The sequence below is a fragment of the Mustela erminea genome, chromosome 8 (genome assembly GCF_009829155.1).
Source record: "Mustela erminea isolate mMusErm1 chromosome 8, mMusErm1.Pri, whole genome shotgun sequence".
NCBI classification, from domain to species: Eukaryota; Metazoa; Chordata; class Mammalia; order Carnivora; family Mustelidae; genus Mustela; species Mustela erminea.
The window spans coordinates 38,786,434-38,811,034 of record NC_045621.1 but is presented as its reverse complement, the minus strand read 5'-3'; the positions used below and the strand labels follow the sequence as shown (position 1 = coordinate 38,811,034).

General features: G+C 45.9%; 1 protein-coding gene and 1 long non-coding RNA gene across 8 annotated transcripts in view; one reads left to right on the top strand and one right to left on the bottom strand.

Annotated features, from left to right (window-relative positions):
• Window positions 1–24,601, bottom strand: part of ARMC9 (armadillo repeat containing 9) — a 156,270-nt gene that overhangs the window by 89,187 nt on the left and 42,482 nt on the right. For all 7 annotated transcript variants that reach the window (XM_032355144.1, XM_032355146.1, XM_032355145.1 and 4 more), the window contains exons 10-14: window positions 14,562–14,596; window positions 11,034–11,145; window positions 7,645–7,737; window positions 2,303–2,393; window positions 786–909 (exon numbers count right to left, since the gene is read on the bottom strand). In XM_032355144.1, coding sequence (XP_032211035.1) covers window positions 786–909; window positions 2,303–2,393; window positions 7,645–7,737; window positions 11,034–11,145; window positions 14,562–14,596 — 455 coding nt within the window. The remainder of the gene's footprint in view (window positions 1–785; window positions 910–2,302; window positions 2,394–7,644; window positions 7,738–11,033; window positions 11,146–14,561; window positions 14,597–24,601) is intronic.
• LOC116597431 lies at window positions 897–8,900 on the top strand. The gene is made up of 3 exons (XR_004288597.1): window positions 897–935; window positions 6,938–6,981; window positions 8,751–8,900. It is a non-coding gene; the product is annotated as an uncharacterized LOC116597431 (long non-coding RNA).

The window sequence follows — 24,601 nt, the reverse complement described above, 5'->3', positions numbered from 1 at the left end:
ATATGAGTCCATTTACCTAAAAATGCCCATTATGGGTAACACTACAAAAAGCAAATCAGTGGTTACCTGGGGCTGCGAGGAGGGGACAAGGGCTGGAAATGGGCATGAGGTTTCTTTGTGTGGTGATGCAAATGTTCTAAAATTAGCTTGTGGTGATGGTTGGGCAACTCTGTAAATATACTAAAAATCACTGAACGGTACATTTAAAAGGGCTGAATTATGTGCTTTGAGGGTTCACTTCAGTAAAGCTGTTCATGAAGGAAAAAAACGCTCGAGATGGATAGAGGATCCAAGTCATGACAGGGTCCAGACGGAGACTGCACGGTGGGCTGCTGGGATGTTAGCACAAGGAAGCGGGAGGCTCCCGGCCTGCCTGCCACCAATGACCCAGTGCACCGACGTCACTGCTCCTGTACGTGCACCTCCCACAACACGCTGTGAGCAACGCGCGGTTTAGCCCTGGCAGGTTCTGCGCATGCGCACCTCTCTACACCGTGTGCGTGGCCTGAAACACGATCCAGCTCCTGCCAGCACCAACTACCACGCAGGAGGACAGGGTGACAGCACTTCCCCCTCCACAGCAGCTTGAGCAGGGCGGGTTTGGGAATTCGAGATAAGCTTTCTAGCTCCATCTTGGAAAGTAACCCACCTTCTAAATGTTAACTGAAAAGTATCATTTGGAAAATATCATTTGCCTCTTGGGCTGCCACGGGGGCTAAACAGTGGCTCACATGAGCCCTATGTACTTTCACAGGGACCGCTGTGACCTACTGCATGGTCAGCACCTGAGGCTGAATTTCTGCAAGGCCCCGAGAACGTTCTCGCGGGTGACGATGTCCTCATCCTCCTCCTTCAACCTTTCCTCCAGCATCCGCAGCACCTTCGTGTTCTGGGCTAAGTAGAGGCGACCTAACAATATAACCAGAGATGCACGGGTGAGAGAATTTATCTTGTGTTAAGTTCATGCCACAAAACCATTCTCTCTGAACACTTTGCATGTAATGCATGTAGAGTTTGGGTAATTTTAGGTTCTAAAAAAAACTTAAAACCTATTTCTTCTGCAAAGTTGGTTTTATCCAACCAACTATTTAATGAAGAGAAAACCACTCTTCTTATAATCGAAACATAATTCATCATGGGGCACCTCAGTGGCTCAGTTGGTTAAGCCTCCAACTCTTGATTTCAGCTCAGGTTGTGATCTTGGAGTTGTGATATTGAGCCCCGTGTCGGGCTCCGTGCTCACTGGAGTATCTGCTTCTCTCTCCCCACCCCCAATTATTATATCTCTATATTTATTATTAAATAAATAATCTTTAAACATAATTCATCACTATATTTTTGTGGGGAGCACTGCCAGATCTACAGGGAGAAAGAAGGTGAGGAATCTATATGTTATGGGCTCCTTAGTCTTTATCATAGAGGCAGCCAAACAGTAATGCTTTCTGGGCACACTCCTGCCTCCTTCTAGATGTACCTGTGCCTGGAGAAGGAGTTGGGAACCATACCTCTGAGTTATCATTCGCCCTCTGTGGACCTCTGTCTTGACACAGATAATATTAGTGCATGTACCCTTGTTCATAATAAAGGCTGCTAAATGGTTGGAAGAACAAGCAAATGAGTGAGTGAACCAACTTTTGGAACGTCATATAGTCATAATTTGAGAACTCCCTTTAAGAAGCTGAAACAAAGTAGAATTTATAGAAGATAATAATATTTTGTAAAATCATTTTGAATTCAGCTTTGGTATGTATTATCTTTGGAATTTTCAAATCCTGGTGGGTTAAGATGTTATCCAGTTTGTTTGTTTGTTTTTATAATTTTATTTTTAAGTAATCTCTACACCCAATGTGGGGCTTAAACCCACAAACCCAAGATCAGGAGTCACACGCTCCACCGACTGAGCCAGCCAGGTACCCCAAGAGGCTGCAGCCTCTTGAAGGAAACGATGTAGTGCTTATTGGGATCAGTTCTGATTAATTAACTAACCTTGTTTTGCCTTCAGCGGAAAATTATAGAAAATGCATTACCTGTTATATACTTGAAAACAATCTAAAAGATAGTGCTACAAAACCAGAAAGCTTGTAAAATAAAACCAGAAGCCTTATAAAATAAATTCCAAGAACATCAAAATTGACTCTGACATAAACTAAGCCATACAACAATAACCAGTTTGCACAAGACCCCTTCAGTGCACTGAACAGGAATCTACTGAGGAAACTGAGAGCTCCTTTAAGAAACGTTTCGAAGAATGGCCACTTCCAAAGGAACAAAATGCATTGAAATAGGACCTTGGCTGACTCACCTTCGGCCAGGGATGCGAAAGCATTGATGAGCCGGGCCATATACTGTCGCACCACCTCGCTCCTAGAGTGCAGCAGCTGCAGCACGCTCCTCTGCGGGCAGAACCATCCAGAGAAAGCAAGGATGAGGTTAAAGAAAACAGAGCTAAACATACGTCTCCTCTACGGGTCTGCTGTTCTCTACCTCTGCATGGATTTATTAGAGGTGAAATAAACAGACCAAAGTCAACACTTCATCTGGAAATCTCGATTTCCAACAGATTTTTTAAATGAGGGTTGACAAAAACAAGTTATTCAGACTTCTGAGCCGAGAGACTGTATTACACAGAGCGCTCTGCTGGTGACTGGAGCAGGGGAGGCCATGCTGTTTGCAATGCTTCCCACTCCTGTTTTTCCAGGTTAGTGACAGATCCAATACCTAGATCTAATTTTGCTCCCTGCAAACCCCAGAAGAAATACAGTGTGTAGATTTAAAAAAAAAAAAAAAAAAAAAAGATATAAATTCTGAAGGACAGAGAGACAGCACAAGAGCTGTTAACAACACAGTTTCGGAATCAGAAAGGCAAGGTGGTGACAGACATAGCAGACCCAAGAATGCCAAGTCCTGAAGGCAGCAACAGGCAATGAGGAATTACCCAATTTATAGCACGCAATCCTCCAAAAGAAAAAAAAAATGAGGAAGAATGAATTAAAGCTGTGAAAGCAGCAGCTGGATCCCACTCTTGCCGCTCCTATACCACTGTCCTCCTGAAGACTCCCCACCATCCATCTGGGGGGCGTTCCCTTGTGAAGGTAATACAAAAGGTCTCTGGAGGTGTGAGGAGTTAGCTGGACAGGTAGGAGTTCAGGGCCAGGGTCCCCAACAAGAAAATATGGAGTCAGGACAGTTAAGATCGAACAGCAGTGACATCCTGTTTTGCAGCTGAGACAGAATCACACCTGCATTCTTTTCTGCAGCCTTTGCAGAAATGACTTCTGCAGAATGTCCTAAAATAAGACAACCACAAAGCCTTTGTCAATACCATGGGCAAGGTGCAGTTAAGACCAAAGCCCCCAGATGTCAGAAAAAAAGACGATCAGCAGACACGTTAATCTAACAGGTAGACAGACATGTGAACAGAGCCCTGACTGGCATGACTCAGCATGACCCTGACTGCTGAAGATAGTTTTGCAGAAACGCTGATAAAACCCCCTAAACTTAGAAACTTTAAAGGCAACACTTTTAGGCCTCCCTCGCTCTCCAGGAGCTTTATACTCTTGCTCAATCAACTTTGCTTTGCTGTCCACCACTCTTATCTGGTCTACCTCTTCATTCTTCGAAGTGTGATCAAGAACCACGGGCACTAAAGGGAACAAAAATGCTGTAGCAGAGGCGGACACCTGGCACAGGTGAGCAGGGCTTCTACACCCAAATGGGATGAAGAGACAGTGCCTAAATGAAGAATGAATGCTAAACAGAGAGCACCCCATCTTCTTCTACCTGGATCCCAGAAGGTTGCACCCAGATCCTCACACTCTAGGTAGGAGATTAGAAGACTCTTCTTGGAGGAAAATGACTAGCCCAAGAGAAAAGAGCCAGAGATCCTAAAATCAGAGGTTTCTACTAGAGAGACCAGTTAGATCACCCTCAGTGGAGCTCTGTGTCCACAAGCCCTACCCTCAGCCTCAGAATTTCCGATTGGCTTTCATTCCCCCTACTCAAAACATTATGAGAAAGCCAAGGTCTACCAGAAACCCACGGCAAGTTTTCAATATGGGAGATAGGGTCAAAACAAATGGCGGGGCAACTTGAAGAAAATGGGGCTGTGTAGGGAGAAGAAAACCAAAGATATGCAAAAATGTGTTACTCACAGTAGCCTCAGAGCCACAAGAGGCATACCGTATCCATGAAAAAAGATTGTCATAAAAAGCGGGGTGAAAAACTCAACAGAAGGGTTGGAAGAAAAGGTGAGGAGATCTACTAGAAAGCAGAGCAAGAATATGGAAGATATGAGAGAAAAGAGAGAATCAGTTCAAGAGGTCCAACATTCAGAGAGAGAATTGAGAAAACAGAGAGGAAATCATCAAGAAAATAAAATCAAGAAAAGTTCCCAGGACTGCACTTGTCAGATGAAAGGGATCACAAAACACTTAAAACAATGAACCAAAATACACCTTAGGAAAGACATCAACAGGATATTTATTAACAATGGTGATAAAGAAAAGACTAAGCCACTCTGAAAAACAGTATGGAGGCTCCTCAAGATGTTAAAAACAGAGCTACCCTATGACCCAGCAACTGCACTAATAGGTCTTTACCTCAAAGATACAGATGTAGTGAAAAGAAGGGGCACATGCACCCCAATGCTCATAGCAGCTAATGTCCACAAGAGCCAAACTGTGGAAGGAGCTGAGATGCCCTTCGACAGAGGAATGGATAAAGAAGATATGGTCCAGGGCGCCTGGATGGCTCAGTGGGTTAAGCCGCTGCCTTCGGCTCGGGTCATGATCTCAGGATCCTGGGATTGAGGCCCGCATCGGGCTCTCTGCTCAGCAGGGAGCCTGCTTCCCTCTCTCTCTCTCTGCCTGCCTCTCTGCCTACTTGTGATTTCTCTCTGTCAAATAAATAAATAAAAAATCTTAAAAAAAAAAAAAGAAGATATGGTCCATATACACAATGGAATATTACTCAGCCATCAGAAAGGATGAACACCCACCATTTGCACCAACATGGATGGAACTAGAGGGGATTATGCTGAGTGAAGTAAGTCAAGCAGAGAGAGACAATTATCATATGATTTCACTCATATGTGGAACATGTGGAATAGATTGGAAGATCACAGGGGAAGGGAGGGAAGCCTGAAGGGGGAGAAATCAGAGAGGGAGACAAACCATGAGAGAACATGGATGTCGGGAAACAAACTGAGGGTTTCCAGGGGAAGGGGTGTGGGGGCATGGGCTAACAGGGTGATGTAAGGAGGACATGTGTTGTGATGAGCACTGGCTATTATACACGACTAATGAATCACTGAACACTACACCAAAAACTAATGATGTATTTATACGGTGCCTAACTGAACATAATAAAAACTTTTTTTTAATATTTTATTTATTTATTTGACAGAGAGAGAGATCACAAGTAGGCAGAAAGACAGGCAGAGAGAGGAGGGGAGGCAGGCTCCCCGCTGAGCAGAGAGCCTGATGCAGGGCTCGATCCCAGGACCCTCAGATCATGACCGGAGCTGAAGGCAGAGGCCCTAACCCACCGAGCCACCCAGGCACCCCAATAAAAAAATTTTTTAATGTAAAAAAAAAAAAAAGAAAGAGAGAAAGAAAAAAGACTCCACAGGCTGCTAGGGAGAAAAAACCTGGCCACATACAAAGGATCAGGAATTAGACTAGCTTGGAATTCTCAACAGCAACACTGGAACATAAAGGACAATGGAGCAAGATCTTCCAAATAATAAAGGAAAATTATTTACAACCTAGAGTTCCATACAAAGAATAAAGACATTTTCCAACATATATCATCTCAAAGAATCTACTGCTTACCCACCCCATCTCCAAAAGCTATTAACTATAGGATACGCTCCCCCAACTGACAGAACAAGAAAGAACAATGTTTCTTGAAAGTGTGATCCTGGCCCAGCAGCCACAGCATCTCCTGAAAATTTGTTGGGAATGCAAACTCTAACCCTCATCCTAGACTTACTAAGTGGAGACCGCAGGGGCCCAGGAATTTGTGTTTTAATGAGCTTCCCAGGTGATAAGACCGCATGCTAAACTCCAAGAATGGCTCAGCTAGAACTCACTAAACAACCAGTCCAATTTCCTGCCTGAAAGGGCCAATCTCTCCAGTGTCATGGTGACACAGCACCCACTATGCTTGAGTTTTCCTGCTCTGCAGATTCTCTGACATCTTACGATAGCTCCAGCTCATTCCTTGCTTAAAATAAACCGTGACAATTAAAAATAATGAGTAGGGGAAAAAATGACATGTCTTCGATGGCTATAGAGATCAGAGGATTGTGACAAAAATCACAAAACCTGAGACATCTTTCATTAGAGAACACTTTGCTTTTTATATATACAACCAAGAAAGGCAAGAAGCCAATTAAACTGTAACAGGCCATCGACTACTAGATATGCTTTCATTTCCCAGAATCCTAAAATGGGGGGGGGGGGGATGCATCTCAGATTCAATGAAATCAGACAGTTTTAGAAAGGTTCGATATTGAATTTACTCTTTGAATTTGAGGTTGTAAAATCACAGACAATCTATTTATCAGGCGCTTCATGCCTGATAAGTTGGTTTCAGATGCCATTACAAAAATAAGCAGAAATAAAAGTAAAAGGAAATAAGTCAAAAATTTGAGACACTACTTTTCAAACTTAACTCGCACAGGAGCAATAAGACTACATTCAGAGAATAAACTAGCAACTCAAAATTCTCGAGTGCTACTGCCCATGCACAGGGGAGCCTAATGTGTGCTTAGCTTCTGTGGGGGCACTGTTTCATCGGTGACCCTAAGGTATGCTGCTCTTTCACCCAGCGCATACCCCGTGAAGCCAAAATAGGGAGGTGAAGTATTTGTGTCATTCTGGATAACACTGATGGAGATAATGAAATGCAGTATCTTATATATGTCATGTTCTAGATCTCACTCCGCCTCTGTCCAGCGAAGCCTGGAGTTGCTAACAGGTAAGGGGGTGAACAGTGGGGAGGGAAACCACCACATGATGGCTACTCTGTGCTGGGCACTGGGTTAATTATGTCCCACGGGTGACCAAACACAGTCAACCCCACAACCTCATGAGGCAGGTAATGGCTCCTTCTCCAAGGTGGGATGCGCTCTGAGACCCAGTAACTTACTCAAGGTTGTCTGGCTCATGGGCCATAGGGCAGAGGTTTGAAACCAGTTAACCTCACTCCGAATCCCACACTTTTCCCACTGCATCATCAGACCTATCTGGTCCAAAGCTATATACAAATAACATATTTTAGGTGAGACCCAGATAAACAACAATTGAATCGGCTTACCCGCCTTGTCTACTGTAAGAAAGGCTGAGCTTGCAGGACTCATGGTTAAGCAGTGAAGTGAGGGAAAGAGTTGGGATTTGGGGAAAAGAAAGAAGGACAGGAAAGAGCTCCAGAGTTGAATCAAGCAGTTCTAATCTGTTTAGGACTCTGTTAGAAGTAAAAAGTGCGCCAATGTCTTAGGTGAGTAGCAGACCTCACCAGCTAGAAGGCTGACATACAGACACTAGGCTGAAAATACCATATAAAGTAAAGCCTCCCCCTACTGCTAAGATCATCCCCTAGAAATGAAGGCCCTGGCTGGGCTCTGGCCCATCTCTCACAGACCTGGCTGTGGCTGTGACAATCCAGGAGGTCGTTGCCAATGTAAGCTTCCAGAACGGTCTCCCTCTGCTCTCCAGGATGGGACGTGGTCAAGCGCTAGAATTAAGAAAAAGAAAAGTAAGAGACCCAAGTTTTAATATGGAGAAATATGTTCATAGAGTAGGAATCTTTTAAATGGCAGTAGTAGTAACTACATTTAACCAAAGCAAATAATACTCGGGCCGGGGGGGCGGGGGGAAGTAGCTACCCAGGCAGCCATTCAACTAACAGGGAGTTATGATGTTATATTTCCTAATGGGTGATGTGCGAGTCAGCTCACCAGAGAAGGGAAGTGATAAAATGCCCAGACTGGGGGTGCCTAGGTGGCTCCGTGGATTAAAGCCTCTGCCTTCAACTTGGGTCATGATCCCAGGATCCTGGGATTGAGCCCCATATCAGGCTCTCTGCTCAGCAGGGAGCCTGCCTCTCCCTCCCTCTGCCTGCCTCTCTGCCTACTTGTAATCTCTGTCTGTCAAATAAATAAATAGAATCTTAAAAAAAAAAATGCCCACACAGTAAGTGTACAGATAAGGGAGAGCCCACCAACACCTAGAGAGTTCTCCTCATAAGAAGGGGCTCTAGAATTGGTCTCTGAAGGACAAGCAGACCATCAGCCAGCACGGGGGAATGTGAATATGGTGGGTAGTGGGGGGAGGGCGGGAGAGGAAGTGTGGTACTGGTTGAGGTGGCGTGAAAATGCAGGGGGCATGTTGGGGGAGCCCAGTGGGAGCTGGGCACAGGGCAGGCTGTGGAGGGCTTGGAGCCAATGCATCACCAACAAGCTAGACTTTATACCATAGGGACTGATGCAGCAATACTGTGTGTGTTTGAGTGTGCGAGTGTGCAAGTGTGTGTGTGTGTGTGTGTGTGTAAGGGGTAAGTGGTAGAATTTTGTAGATTTTTAAAGTCATAAGTCTCTTGTGTTAAGGATGAACTCACTGTCCATAGGGGTAGAAAAAAAATGTATGGAGAGTATTGAAATGTGTGTGTGTGTGTGTACATATGAGTATGTACAGGTATGAATTATATGGGAAAGTCACATATAAAGAGAGATGTCCTTGCTTTCCCAGGAAAATCCCACTGGAGACCCCTGAGACCGTGGGCCCTGCCACTGGCCGAGGAGGAGCCGGATGTGTAAAGAGCCACACTGCGAGACAACGAGAGCAGGAGAACCCCCCCGCCAGGACTGACAGGCGGAGGCCTCCAGAGGTGGGTGTCACTGGCAGACTGGATCCACTGTGGCCAAACAGGAAGGCCCTGAGGGCAGAGGGCACTTAGAGGAGGGTGTGCCAAGAGTGTCAGAGGTGGGCCTGCCGCCCTTCCACCAAGTTCCCTGAAGCCAGGGCCAGGGTGCTGGGATGGGGTGGAGGGGTGACGAGTTGGAGGGGGACACAGACAAGATCTTAACCTGTGACAATGTCATTCACTTGGCAAAGGAATAGACTGCCTCTCTAAGAGGCTCGGTAGCACGGACTGAGAGGAGGAGCTGCTGGGTGGACAAACTCGGAGCCAGAGAATGAGTCTGCTAACTTGAGCAGGCAGAGGCAATAGCCCCTGCGACTCCTCACGGTGGGCACCCGTGCTAGTCAACTGAGGCAGACATTACCCATCGGCCACAGCACTCCGTCTGCTGATCCTGGATGCATTCTCAGAGCACTCCCTGAGATCATGTACCAATCTTCCAAAGTGCAAGTGAGGAGACCTTTGTCTACAGAGATGGGGAAATTACTCAAAGCCACTTTGATGACAATACCCTGAAATTCAGGGAGCCATGAAGGGGTCTGACACTATTACAGCCTAAGTTAGAATGGATTATTCAGTTAAAGGGCCAACCAGTGTTGGCCTAGACATGCAGTTCTCAAGTGTACTTTGGGGAATTCTAGGGGTCTCCAAAGACCTTCCAGGGAGTCTACAAGGTCATGATTATTTTCATAATAATACTAAGGTATGGGTGCCTGGGTGGCTCAGTGGGTTAAGCCGCTGCCTTCGGCTCAGGTCATGATCACAGAGTCCTGGGATCGAGTTCCGCATCGGGCTCTCTGCTCAGCGGAGAGCTTGCTTCCCTCTCTCTCTCTCTCTGCCTGCCTCTCCATCTACTTGTGATTTCTCTCTGTCAAATAAATAAATAAAATCTTAAAAAAAATAATAATAATACTAAGGTATGATCTCTCTGTTTTTAAGATTTTATTTTATTTCTTTTTAAGATTTTATTTATTTATTTGAGAGAGAGAAAGAGAAGGTGCACAAGCAGGTGGAGGGGAAGAAGGAGAGGGAGAAACAGACCCACTGCTGAGCAGGGAGCCTGAGGCAGGGCTCGATCCCAGGACCCTGGGATCATGACCTAAGCTGAAGGCAGATGCTTAACTGATGGAGCCAACTGGGCACCCCTAAAGATTTTATTTTTTTAAGTAATCTCTACACCTGATGTGGGGCTCAAACTCACAAACCTGAGATCAAGAGTTGCCCGCTCTACTGACTGATTCAGCCAGGAGCTTTTATCTTTGTCATGGTCCATCTCTCAGAGGCTATATGAAGTATGACACTGTGATGACTCACTTGGGGAGGCAGATGTGAAAATCCAGCTGTCCTTCCATCAGGCCAGACAGTAAAGAAATTTGCCAAAATGTGTAACAATGCCACTTTCCTGATTTTTTTCTTTTTTGGTTTGGAAAAGAGTTATTTTTTATGTATAAAAAACATATTATTTATGTTATGTTATGGGTTCATAATTGTTCATCTTAAATGAATTAATATTTAGAAATGTTCTCGGTTTTTAATTTCTAATACTATAAATAGTGGTAGATAGAATTCACATAAACTAAAGCCTTTAGGGTCCTCGGTAATTTCCGAGAGTGTCAACAGGTCTAAAAAGAGACTAAAAACCTTGAGAACCACTGGCTTACCCTCAAGAGTGGGAGGAAAAGCAACTCTCTGACGAGGCTTGATGTCTCTTAAGACTGTTCATCAGGGTCCACCCCCACTGTCTGCTCGAGTGGCCCCACATAGCACCCGAACGCAGAAGTCTTTGCGAAGCTGTCATAAGAGAGTGATTCTGGGCGCTCCCGTGCCAACCCCCCTAGCTGGGAGGGTGGCTTACAGCAGGTGATGGGGGCAGGCTTGAAATGGCACATGGCAAATGAGTGAGGGAAGGCAAAGGCAAATGCGAGGTGTACACCCGGGTTTTTACCAAGAGGCCAAGGCTGTCTTCAGAAGCTGTTTTTACCGTTAGCTCTTGGTGTCAGCAGGCAGCACAAGTAAAGATTTGTAGTAGATGGGGTACAAGATAGGTAGGGGTACAAGCAAGGTAGCCAGCCAAGAAGACCATGTCTTAACTTCCAGGGAAAGGTACGTACCCAGCGAAGAGCCTGCAACAGGAAGGCTTTCAAGCGGTCACTCCCCCAAATCAAATCCTTCTTCAGTTTCTCATAATCCAAGGAGGGCAGTAACGGGACATCCTTCAGTTTCCTACTCAGCCACACAAATTCAAAGAGAGAAAAAAGGGCAAAGGGCACATTCATTAGACTTCCTGAGTCTCTGGACACCAGCGGTGGCCTGGCTGTCTTCTCCACTCCTGGAATGAAGTCCAGGACCGCCGCCCTCCGCCCCCACCCCGTGTCATCGAGCTCTGCTCTGCCTTTCCCGTTGTGGTACTGGGGCTTTGTTGAATGTCTTTCCCCACACAAGGAGTCCCTGTCTAGCCAGGTTTAGAAACTGCTGTGCTCACACAAGGCCAGGGCTCCATCCGACGGGGATGGAATCACCTTGGAGGCACCAGCCCTCGCGGCACCGCTCCAGTCCTATTTAGCATCCGGAGCAAAGCTGGAGACCAGCAGCAGCAGCAGCAGCAGCAGCACCCGCGAGAGTGCTCCCTGAAATCCTGCAGCGGCTGCCCGCTCAGGCCCAAGGCACCGAACTGGGGGGATGCAAAGGACAGACCAGGGTGAGGAAACAACTGTGAAGAGTGGGAGCACAGTCGACCCCAACGAGGTAAAAGGGCATGTCAGGAAATAGCACGGGTTCTTATCTGGGAGAGAGGAGCAAGTAGGGCCATTTGCAAACCCTCCTCAAGAGGACCCAAGTGGAGCCCTCAGGGGAAGGCAGGTCTCCCCAGCGTCTTCAGTTTGTTCTGCTCCACGGTGGGGGTTGGAGTGCACGGGAGAACCAGTGCAAGGGAGCGAGGCCTGCAATCTGGCTAACAGCACTGTACCCATGTTAACGTCCTCCCTTTGATGATGTACTTGGCACAGAAGATGTCACCACGGAGTTGGGGGGGCTGGGGGGGGTCAACTTCCTGTGATTCTATTATAATCATTTCAGCATAAAACAAGTCAAAAAACAAAAGTAAAAGAACAGTATGGTCTTCCTGACACTGTGCAGAGAATATTAAGATCAGTACTCTGGGCATAATACTAAATGCGGGCTCCTGAGGACTTGGGTGAAAAGAGGCACACGAAGGCTTCTTGGGCACCTGGCTGGCTCAGTTGGTAGAGTGTGCAACTCTTGGTCTTGGGGTTGTGAGTCTGAGCCTCACGTTGGGGGTAGAGATTACTTAAAAAATAAAATCTTCAAAAAAAAAACAAAAAAAAGATGAGGGATTCTTCTGCTTCCCATTGACACATAACAGAGCTACATGATGTTAGCTGCGGGCATCCAGCATCATGATTCGCCATCTATGTACAGATGGTTAAGTGGTCACTACATTGAGTCTCTTTACCCTCTGTCACCACACAAAGTTCCCATGTTTCCTTTCTTGGGATGAGAATTTTTGAGATTTACTTTCTCAGCAACTTTTAAATTTGCAATATAGTATTACTGATTACAGTTCCCAAGCAGTCCACTGCCTCCCAGGAGGCAAACTTCTAAGTGGAAGTCTGCACCTCTTGGTCTCCTTCACCCATTTCACTCGTTTCATTCGTTTTAAAAGTGTGGATCAGAGATAAGGGTGGGTGGAAGGTGGAAAGGAGGTAAGACCCTGGGGGGTACAGCATTTAGGGTACTATAAATTTTCTTCATATGTGCCTGTAGCATTCAACTTTTCTGTAATGAGCATGTATTACATTATAAAAAAAAATTACATACTAGTTTTCTTAATGTTAGCTTTTAAAAGACAAAAGGTGATCCTCTCACAGGGCCCCGGAGAAAAAGGCCAGAGAAGAGGGCAACAAATGAGATCTCAGCGAACACTCCTGGGAGGAGGTTCTAGTCTGCACATCACACAGCAGAGCCCTGCGCACGTGCACACTGATCATTCTGGCACCTATTTTCCTGAGGCCAATACGGCTGAGTTTAAAAATGAACACAGATATTTTAGAAGTCCCCATTACAAATAACTGGTCAATATTCTTCGAAAGTGTCAAGGCCATGAATGGGATAGAAGAATGACTTCAAATGAAAGGAAACACAGACACGACAACCATGTCAGCATGTGATCCTGGACCAGACAAGGGCAGAATGGAGCAGCTGCTAACATGTGAGGAAGGCCTGAAGATGAGATGATGTGGCATCAGCATTAATTTTCTAACTCTGACAACTGTACTGAGCTTACGCAAAATATCAACATGAGGAATCTGGGTGAAGGGCATAAGGGAATTATCTGTACAGTATTTGTAGCTCTGAAATTATTTCAACATGAAAATAAGAATTTTTTAAATTTAAAATTTAAACAAGGTATTCTTCTAGACAAAAAGTTACACGTGTAAAGCCAAGTCCAAAACTGTTCTATAGCTGGGGGCTTTTTCTGGAGGGAAGAGACGTTGTCAAATGTGGGCTATAGTTACTTGTCCATAATGGTGATACTGGCCACTAAATATATCACCAACTAAGCTGCTCAGCCGCCCCACATTTCTGTGGTCTAGCCACTCTCCTGCCATCCAAGAAGACTGTGGCATACCTTCTCCTTTGCCCTCCTTAGCCCCTCCACCAACTACCCCCTTTACTCTCTGCAGGTGACCTTGTCTCTTACACCCCAGGGGACAACATTACCAAATCGGAGAGTTTATTAAGTCCCAGCATTGTACTAAGTGCTTTATACACAGGAACTCATTTTTATCCTCACAATAATCCTATGAGAAAGTTATTATTATTATTGTCTCTTCTCAAATAAAGAAACTGAGACACAGAAAAGTTACAGAAGAGGTCCAAGGTCACACAGCCAGCGGTAGAGGTGGGATTTTAACCACGGCTGTCCGTCTCATCAGCACTACGTTATACAGCCGCTGCTGTTTGCAGGGAACAAAGTGCAGGGTTAGTGTCAGACTCACGCAGGCCTGAGGGAGGAGGCAAGCTGTATCTCTCTCAGGGGTCAGAGTGATCTGACAGCATCCTCCGAACACCCCCAACAAGGTGGGGGCGGTGCTCAGAGGGTCACCAGAACCCATCCTAGTCCTTGAGCCTCTGTCAAAGGTTCTCAACTTGTTACTGCAACATACATGCCAGATGAAATTCCCGAACGCCAGACACCCACATGGGTGACAACCTAATCGATATGGATAGGAAAGCTCAGGCATCCACAAAGCTATCCTGTGGCCCTGGTCACAAGTGAGTCAGCAGAGAACATAAAATTTAGACATTGTAGCCCTCTGACGACTGCCCTACAACAGAAGATTAATCTCTACAGAATATCACAGGAACAATTCAACAATTTTTTCCCATTTGATGCAAGCTCTCCAAAATAAAGAGAATTAATATTAGAAGGTACTTTAAATTTAACAGTATTATTTATAATTACTTGTATTTCCTTTATATCCACATGGAGCTCTAGCTAATCAAAGGTACTCCTCTAGGCTAGACCCTTAAGATGAATGTCCATGAACGTTACTTTGGATTCTAGTTTTACCTAGAGCTGTGATCCATCCTAACAACTCCTAAAAGCAATTACTTACCCAGGTGCCAAGGAGGCTCTCAACATGGTTGAAGCCTGAGGATGGGGGGCGGAAACAGAAGAAGAGAGACCGTGTTAAACAGTGAGAGAATGCATTAATCCTAAATCAGTGTACTCACACAAAATCAACAGATTTGCAGAGGTTTTGATCCATCAGGATTCTCCTATCATAATTATATATGATTTAAAAATTAGTCCAAACAGGCGCGCCTGCGTGGCTCAGTTGGCTAAGCATCTGACTCCTGATTTCAGCTCAGGTCATGATCTCTGGGTCATGAGATGAGCTCTGCATCAGGCTCCTCGTGGAGTCTGCTTGTCCCTCTCACTCTGTTCCACCCCCCCGCCCCCATGCTCACACACACACACACATACTCAATACCGCACTCTCTCTCTAAAACAAATAAAGAAAATTTAAAATACACAATATAAAATAAAAATAAAAATAGAAATAAATAAGATAAAAATTAGCGCAAACTGAAGTTAAGCAACACACTACTCAAGTAGTTCCCAAGATGCCCACCATCCTTGGTTTGTTGTTACTCTGCTCCAAGGAATGCTCCATAAAAAAACAAGTGGGTCCTCCTCAGCCAAACTCCCAGAGGCACTTAAACCTGCCTGGTCAGATGTCACAGAAAACAAAAGCAACGGAGATCACCTTATTATGCTGACTTTTTTCTTTATTAAGATTTTCTCTTTGAGTATAACAATAATATACACTTTGTACCAAGTCAAACCCTATAGAGGTGTTTACAGAAAAATCCCCCTCCCTCCCTACTCCATTTTAACCCTATTTATAGGCCAATCTACTGCCCACTTTATGGATATTCAGTGTCCTACTTATTGTTTTGTTTTTGCCACTACAAACAATGCCGTATTAAACATGTACTAAAACAGACTCGAGAAACAAAAAACAAATGCTGTGTGTGGTGCTTGGTTGGACCAACTCAAGCCAGCTATAAAAGATGTTTTGAGGGGCGCCTGGGGGCTCAGTGGGTTAAGCCTCTGCCTTCAGCTCAGGTCATGATCTCAGGGTCCTGGGCTCGAGCCCCACATGGGGCTCTCTGCTCGGTGGGGAGCCTGCTTCCCCCTCTCTCTGCCTGCCTCCCTGCCTACTTGTGATTTCTCTCTCTGTCAAATAATAAATAAGATCTTTTAAAAAAAAAAAGATGTTTTAAGACAATAAGGGAAATCTAAATAGGGACTGCACAGGGCAGTATGATACTGAGGAATACAGTGCTAACTGTATTTGGCATTGCAGTTGTGTTTGCTTTTAGTTTTGTAAAGTCCTTATCTGTTAGATAAATACATTGAATGATTTATAGGTAAAGTAAGAGAATGTTTGGGATAGGTTCTAAGGAATTCCAGGGAAAAAAAGTGAGGAGAAGAAAAGAGATCTTGGGTCTCTTTGGAGCCCTTCCAAAAGTGGGGGTAGTGGGTCTCTGTCCACTCTGTGTCACCACAGCTCTGGAATGGTCATTACCCACGCTTACCACACTGAACCGTGATTATTTTCAATGATTTCTGTGCTTTCTCCTTTAGCAGACACTGAGTTCCATAATGAGTAGAGACACATTACTCTCTATATATGTACCTAGCAACTGGTACAGTGCCAGGCATACAGAGGCACATGATCAACAATTGTTGAATGAATGAATGAAGACTGACGTCCCAAGATGGCCCCTCCAGAATCCTTGACCGATTTAATAAACTGGCCCTAGGTGATGACTCCATTCCCTACTGCTTCTGTCTACAGTATTTACAGGCCACATAGATTCCCACCTTGGAGACAGCAAATCTCACTTTTAAATGGCTCATGACCAAGTTATATTTTTTAATCTTTGACTTTTTTAGAAAAGATTTTATTTATTTATTTGACAGAGAGAGAGATAGCAAGAGAGGGAACATAAGCAGGGGGAATGGGAGAGGGAGAAGCAGGCTTCTTGCTGAGCAGGGAGCCCAATGCGGGCTCAATCCCAGGACCCTGGGATAATGACCTGAGCTGAAGGCAGAGGTTTAACGATTGCGCCACCCAGGTTCCCCCAGCCCTTGATTTTTTTTTTTTTTAATTAAAGGAAATGCCTGTTCCTATTATTGACTTAAATAGCAAGGAGTTGAGAAAATAAATTTGAACTATACCTAAATTACTCATCTAACACATTCAGAAGACCAAGAAGCCAAGATAATAAGTTAAATGAGTCAAATAAGGGCAGAGGCATATTAAAATATTAGCTAAATAAAAGACAAAATAAAAAACACTCTTAGGGGTACCTGGGTGCCTCAGTTGGTTAAGGGTCTGCATTTGGTTCAGGTCATGACCCCACGGTCCTGGGACTGAGTCCTGCATCAGGCTTCCTGCTCAGTGGGGAACCTTCTTCTCCCTCTGCCTCTGCCTGCCCCTCTGCCTGCTTGTGCTTGCTCTCTCCATCAAATAAATAAATAAAATCTTTAAAAATATGTATTTTTAAATTAGTGTTATTGGCTAGTTCATAGATCCACAAATAAAATTCATCACATACTTAAGAAAATGTTTCCTATCATTTATTTATTTATAAAAGAGCTTATTTATTTTTTTAATAGTATATCTTTTTAAAAAAAGATTTGGAGGCACCTGGGTGGCTCAGTGGGTTAAGCCTCTGCCTTCGGCTTAGGTCATGATCTCAGGGTCCTGGGATTGAGCCCCACATCGGGCTCTCTGCTCAGCGGGGAGCCTGCTTTGCTTCTCCCTCTCTCTCTGCCTGCCTCTCTGTCTATTTGTGATTTCTCTCCCTGCCAAATAAAGAAATAAAATCTTAAAAAAAAATAAAATAAAATAAAAATTAAAAAATATTTGTTTAGGGGCATCTGGGTGGCTCAGTCGGTTAAGCATCTACCTTGATCATGGGATCAAGTCCCACATCAGGCTCCTTGCTCAGTGAGGAGCCTTCTTCTCCCTCTCACTCTGCTGTTCCCCCTGCTTATGCTCTTGTGTGCTCTCTCTCAAGTAAAATCTTTAAAAAAAAGATTTATTTATTTTAGAGAGAGAGTGTGTGTGTGAGAGAGAGAGCATGGGGGAGGGGGCAGAGGGAGAGAGAGAGAATCTTAAGCTACATGCCTAGTGCAGAGCCCCATGAGGGGCTCGATCCCATGATCCTGAGACCTGAGCCGAAATCAAGAGTCAGATGCTCAACTGACTGAGCCACCCAGGTGCCTCTAAAAGATTTTATGTTTAAGTAATCGCAACATGGGGCTCAAACTTCTAACCTGAGACCAAAAGTCCCACACTCCACCAACTGAGCCCGCCAGGTGGCCTGTTCTTTTGAAACACTACCTCTGTTTTGCTAAACTCATTGTCATTCTATTTGTTCTGTGAAGAAATTAATTGAAAAGCACTAACAACTAACACTTTCATGAGAAGAAGCAGTATGTTAGACACTACTGAGCTTTTATTATCCAATCAAGTAAAAAAAAAAACAAAACGAAACGAAACAAAGCAAAACAAAACAAAACCCCAGAGCTGAGCTGTGGGAGGAATGGGCCAGCACGATCTTCCTGAGAGAGAGGCATGTGCTCCTCCCTTCAGCCTGTATTTCCTGATTGCCTCCCATCTGCCAGGTCTCTGCAGGGCACAGTGGTACCAGAGTGACCAGAGCAAAGCCCCCTTCTCAGAGAGCTTACAGGCCAGTGGGGAGAATCAGTGGTCAGAGAACTCTCTGTGCCTCGTCGGCAAATGGTGGCAATAACAGTACCAGCAGTGTACCAGGGGTACCAGGGCCCTGCAGGCCAGGGACTGAGCCTGGCCCTCAGCCGTCACTGCTCCCCAAAGCCAGTGGTTGTTGTGGAGAGACAAGGACGGATGGGGGCACAGGAGCAGGCCGACAGCGAGCTGAGGGGCTCTGCCCATGCTCTGTGATGTCAGAAAGTGTTTGCAGAGCTCGGTCTCAGGTGTACCATGACACAGTGTCCCTTGGTCAGAGCATCTGCACGTGTACGGGGCGGGGGGTATCTCCGGAAGAGACTTCAGCATGCCACTGAGTGTTGTGCATCTTGGAGCATGCCACGTCCCCTACTTCATACGACAGCGGCTGGCTCTGGGGACGGGAGAACCCGCCAGGATCAGGGTCTGTAGGCATGGGCTGCACAGAATAGTCGCAGGTGTGGGCAGCCCCAGAGAGTCAGAGAGAAGAAGCCATGGCTTGACACCAGCAACAGAGCCCGAGACCCGAGGCTGTGGCAGGCACTGTCTGGGGCCTGAAGCCTAAGCCCAGGCCCACCTGTCACCAGCCTCCCCCCGGCCTCAGGAAGTAAGCTGGACCACTGTGGCTGCCTGTGCTGTCTAGGAGAGAAGGGGAACAGGGAGGGCAGGCCCCCTGGCAAGCGAGCTCCAGGAAAAAGATGACCTAGAAGAGGTTAAATAGCCACAGTGGGAGGAAACGGGCCTTGGCTACCCGGCAGAAGAGACCACAAAAGCCGGGGACCGGAAGCACAGCTCCACACACAGCAAAGGGATGTTGCTACCGCCAACTCTGCAACACAGAGGGCTGCTTGCAAGACATGGATGGCAGGGGTATGTGTGGGGGACGGGGGAGGGCTGAAATGGGACACTGCTCCCATGGCATTTGGAAATAAGGCTGAGTCAGTGTAGTGCCCAAGTGCCGAGTTCCCAGATACGATTCCCAGGCAGGCGTCTCTCTGGCTTACCAGGTCCCCAAGGGCCCCACTGGCTTACCAGGTCCCCGAGGACCCCACGCTGGGCCCTGCCTCTGCCCTGTAGCCTGCAGGCATCTGAGAGCCTCGGCCAAGGAAAGGTAGCAGCAACGGGCTTACTTTGGGAAGTGCTAGTGGCCGGGGTACTGAGAGGCCTCTTCTACTTTCTGTGACCATGGTTGTGTGTAGGGATGGGCATTAGATCACAGAAGGCTGTGGACTCCCCACTGAGCACTTCAGACCTAGAGCAAAGACAGGTATTAAACAAGACAGTAACCTGATCCATGCCTGAACAGACTGACATCTCTTCTGAAACTTGAGGGCATGAATAAATAAGACACAACCGGAAAGGTCATCCCTGCTCCCGTGGGCATGAGTAATCAGACAGGTGAGAGCTTTAAGAAAGAGATGGGTTGGGAAATGTTGCTTTAGCCAGGACAGAAAGAGGAAGAGCTTCAATAAAACACAAAGCAACAAAGACATGGGTCAGGAGGGAAGAAGGCCCCCAGATCCCTAGGACGGCCTGAACATAGGGCCCCAAAGAGGGAAGAGGCTTGGATGATTCGCAGGTGTTCTCTGGAGCGTTGTTTCCCAAGACAGGAAGTGCAAGAGGGGAGAACACCTGTTTGGAGGAAAAGATGAGCCTGTTTTTAGATGCAGAAGTGATATGCTGATCAGACATTCACAGGGAGAAGGCCTGGAAGTCAGAGGAGAAATCTGAGCTAGTCAGTTATTCTCTGCCAGTCATGGTCCCACCAACTGGCTGAGATCAAAGGTGGTCAATCCTTACATCACCAGGGTGAGGTCAAGAACGTGACGGGCACTGGGGTAGGAGGCGCAGCAGGGGGAGGCGGGCTAGGTGTGCAGCTCCTCCTCAGGAAAAGGATACGAGACCTGGGAAAACTGCCATCAGACACAGTGGCGAGGCAGACAAGGAGCAGGCATCTCACCAAGACTTAAGAAAGCAACGCAACAGACAACATAAGGTCAGAAGGTGTTGAACTTCAAGCCAGAGCCGCCGTAGCTTCAGGAAGAGTCCTCCTTGGCAGAACAGTGCCAAGCACTGTCTCCTGAGCAATTGCAGTGTCTCCTGAGCAATTGGCCACCCTGAGAAAGGGTCCCCACCACCGCCACCAGCCCCAGCCCCAGGCCCCTGCAGGTTTTTATTGCTAAGAAGGATGGTTGGATTTAAAGCAAATGCTCTCTAAGATTCGCAGGTCGTGAGCCTTGAGTATATATAATGCAATCACACCTGGCAGCATTTTAACTTATATTCCCAGTGGGGTCTACCTGGGAGTTGCTGAAAAAGAGTTAATTCCCAAATGGGCCATTTTCCCAAGTAAGGATGCATTTAAGTGGAAACTTCTCCAGCCAATGAACCAACCCCAAAACCTGCAGGTACCACGAGGTGGGACTTGGGATTCACCCATGGAGCTATGCTTGGATTTCCACCTTTGGAGTCAGCACTGGACTCTGTACCATGGTCAGCCCTCTCCCTCCCCACTGCTGTCCATCCTAGGGCAAGTAAAGATGGTCACTCTCCTCCATCAGACACTCCTTCCCTGGAGTGTCTCTGCATTTGTGTTTGCCCAGCACAAACCAAGGGCTAAGAAGAGAGACAAACCATGGTTCTTTCCCGTGCTATCTGCAGCATACAAGATGTGTGCTGCATCATTATCAGATACAGCAAAAAACTGAAAAGCCACCTAAAGGTTTGCTAGAGGAATGGTTAAAGGAACCATACTGCTCTTAAATTAAAACTCTAAAAGATAAGGAAAATATTAATAAATCTAGAAGTACTTTAAAATGTACTAAGTTCAGAGAGATCATTGCAGAGTGATGTGTATAATAAAAACCTTGATTCTATATAAATTTTAAAGTCTGGAAGGATGAGTATGTAACAGTCACCAGGGACCCTGGTGGCGGGAGAGGAGATAGGGTTAGTGTGATGGAAAGAAGGGATTTGTGTTCACTTTACTATTAAATTGTTACATATTTTCCAGTGAGCACATTTGTGTATTACTTGTACAATCCTAGAAAACAAAAAACCCCTACCTTTTGTGCCCTGAGGGAGAAGCTTCCCTTCTTAACAATGATCAGATTGCTGAAAAGATAAACTCAGATTTCTCTTGTCTCCCAGGAGATACTAACCCATGGTCTGGAGGCTGGGCTGGTAAGGAATGCAGGATGACAAACCAGGGGGTGACGGTGGCGACAGGCAGTCTAACTGGAAGGGGCCACCTGAGAGAGTTCTCTTTTCAAACAATTAATCCCATCATTATTGGTCCCTCTGCAAACACTGGAATTTGACCACCCGCTCCACTCACATGCGTGGAGATCTGGACACAGTCATCTGAACGTGAACTAGGCCCCGCTCGTGGGATTTCCTCCGCAGGGCCCTGGGCCAGCATACTCCCCCCTACTCCAGGCTTTGTGGGTTTCGGAAAGAACCGGGCACACATCGGCCTGCTCCCTGCTTCCCTGGTGGGAGAAGATGAGTGCTCCTGGGGCAGTAGTCAGTCCTAGAGCCCTTGGGCCCTTGCTGCCAGCGGTGCTGGGGGAGGGGAGGGGCTTGGCCAGAGCTGGCCGTGACTGGGGCGGGGGGGGGGGGGGGGGGGAGTATTTCTTGAATGCCAGGATTTAAATGTAGGAAACCCACCTGTCTATAAAGAAAATCCACATTCTTCAATACAAGCTTCATCAGAGTTAATAGCAATATTGTCAGCTCCTTTCTCCTTTATTCGTTTGTCTTATTTTCCAAATGGTTCAGAACTCAGGGGTTAGAGGGTGTTACTTACTGAGTCCTTCTGAACTTTCAACGGTGAGTGAGGTCGCAGAAGGCCAGATTCTTAACAGCCAGTTTTAAAAAGCCAGTATCAAACGTACTAACTTTATGGATACCAGCACTGTTCTGATGGGCCCTTTATAGGGTACAATGAATTGGTCAAGGTCAACAGCACAGAGGGGAACTGATGCAGGACCACACTAAAGGGCATGCTGGGCCGTGCCCACCTTTTAATCTTGAAACTGATGGCATTGTGTTTGGGCCTAGCATTGGACTTAAACCCTTGGCAAATAAGAAAGCAGCCCTCCTCTCCTAAATCCTCAATCCTACTATTCAACCACCAGACTTCCTATCTAAACTGCACTCTAATTTCCTCTTCACACATTATAAATCCAATATCATACACATATTATACTTTCACAAGGATGTTCTTTTACAATGATTCATATCCACTTTTTTATCATCTCAGAGAGAAATCTATGGGACTAATAAAGGATTGTTTGCAGATTTTATTGCCTGTTTCTTAGTGACTCAGGAGAAAGAAAATGGTTAGGAACTAAGATAAACAGGGCTCAGCCTCTCTCCTCTGGCTTTGAAGGCCTAGAATCTGTACCTTAATATCACTGAAACAGGAAGAATGATAGCACTCATCTCTTGACAAAAAACATTCATGTCTAATGGGGTACAATACGAGATATGTTGTGCTCCCCTCCCTTTTAAACTGCTCCTTATTCACACGATATCCATTTTAAATAAGCTGGGAGCATCACTCTGCCAAAAGAAAGTGAAAATATAAGGATGCTTGTATATGCAAGATAGGATGGGATTTTATAGCACAGACCTGAAAAACACTTAAGTATTTGCTGAACTAATAAATAAGTGTAAGGCAGGGAGGAAAGGAGTAGTCCTAATAGACAGATCTCGCTATGCCAATTACTGCTAAAAAGCCATCATTTTTGGTAAAAACACTCCTTAACTGACTTATAGCTAAATGTACAGTGCACACAGAGGGTCAACTCAGCCAGTCCTCGGGGATGTGGTCTGAACCCCCTTATCCTGGAAGGTCCACAAGGAAGTTACTATTCCAAAACTTGGATGTCTCTGTGTGCTTTCCTGACATTTAAAAGTGGCCGATTCCCTAAGATTTCTGCATGCCAAAACCGTTGTGGCCATATCCTAAAGCACAGATCATGCAGCTTCTTCTTCTTTTTTTTTTTTTTTTTTAAGATTTTATTTACTTGACAGAGAGAGAGAGTACAAGCAGGGAAAGCAGCAGAGGGAGAGGGAGAAGCAGATTCCTCGCTGAGCAGGAAGCCCAATGCGGTGCTTGACCCCAGGACCCTGAGATCACAACCTGAGTTGAAGGCAGACGCTTAACTGACTAAGCTATTCAGGTGCCCCGCTGTGGCGCAGCCACCACCACCATGGCTCTACAGTGCTCCTGGGAGCAGCCAAGTGATGGGGTCAGGGACATTTGCTCTCCCCCCATATTACTGTGTCCTTTCTGTGAAGATCACAAAAAAAAAACTGGCAGTCTCAAGGGCCCAGAGAGGGTGTCATGGCCCAGGAATGGTCTGTCTGGAGGAATGTGTGGCGGGTTCGGGGTCATTCAGCTCACTGCCGTGCTTCCCATGTTGTGTGTGTAGCACATATGTTGTTTCAGATGCAGTGAAACGCAGATAATAAACATTAGGCAACCGTCTCTCTTCCCTTGCGAGTTAGTCACACCTACTCCCGGGCCCAAGAAGTACTGACTGCGAAGAAGCTCAGAGCCAGGCCAGGCCTGCCTCCACTGGCATCCAGCAGCTCTGACACACCCTGGCCAGGGCTTACTTGCACCGTCCTACGCTCATTTTCTTTTAACCATGATTTCTTTTCCCCCCAGCATTACTGAGACATAGTTGACAGAGGACACTGTGTAAGTTTAAGGTGTCCGAAGTGCCGCACCGATACATGGATGTATTGTGAAATGATCCCTGTGATCAGGTTAGTTAACATGCCCATCACCTTGATGACTTTGGGGGGCGGTGAGGACACTTAAGATCTACTCTCTTAGTAAACTTCAAGTATATAATATTGTTAACATTAGCCACAACACTATAAAGTCCCAGGACTTATTCATCTTATAACTAGAAGTTACACCCTTTGACCAACATTTGCCACTTCCCCTACTTCCCAGCCCTACGCAACCACCACTCTACTTTGTTTCTGTGAGGTTTTTTTTTTTTTTAAGATTTTATTTATTTATTTGACAGGCGGAGATCACAAGTAGGCAGAGAGGCAGGCAGAGTGAGGGGGGAAGCAGGCTCCGTGCTGAGCAGAGAGCCCAATGTGGTGCTTGATCCCAGGACCCTGGGATCAAGACCTGAGCCGAAGGCAGAGGCTTAACCCACTGAGCCACCTAGGTGCCCTGTTTCTGTGAGTTCTAACCACAATTTCGTTCTTTCCATCTTCTATTTTTCATATTTGTGTTTTCTCATAATAAGTTGCTTTAAACCTACTTGAGAATGAGGTAGGATATACATTTTTTAATACTAAAAAAGGCCCCTGTTTATAAAGACCCTAATATTTAA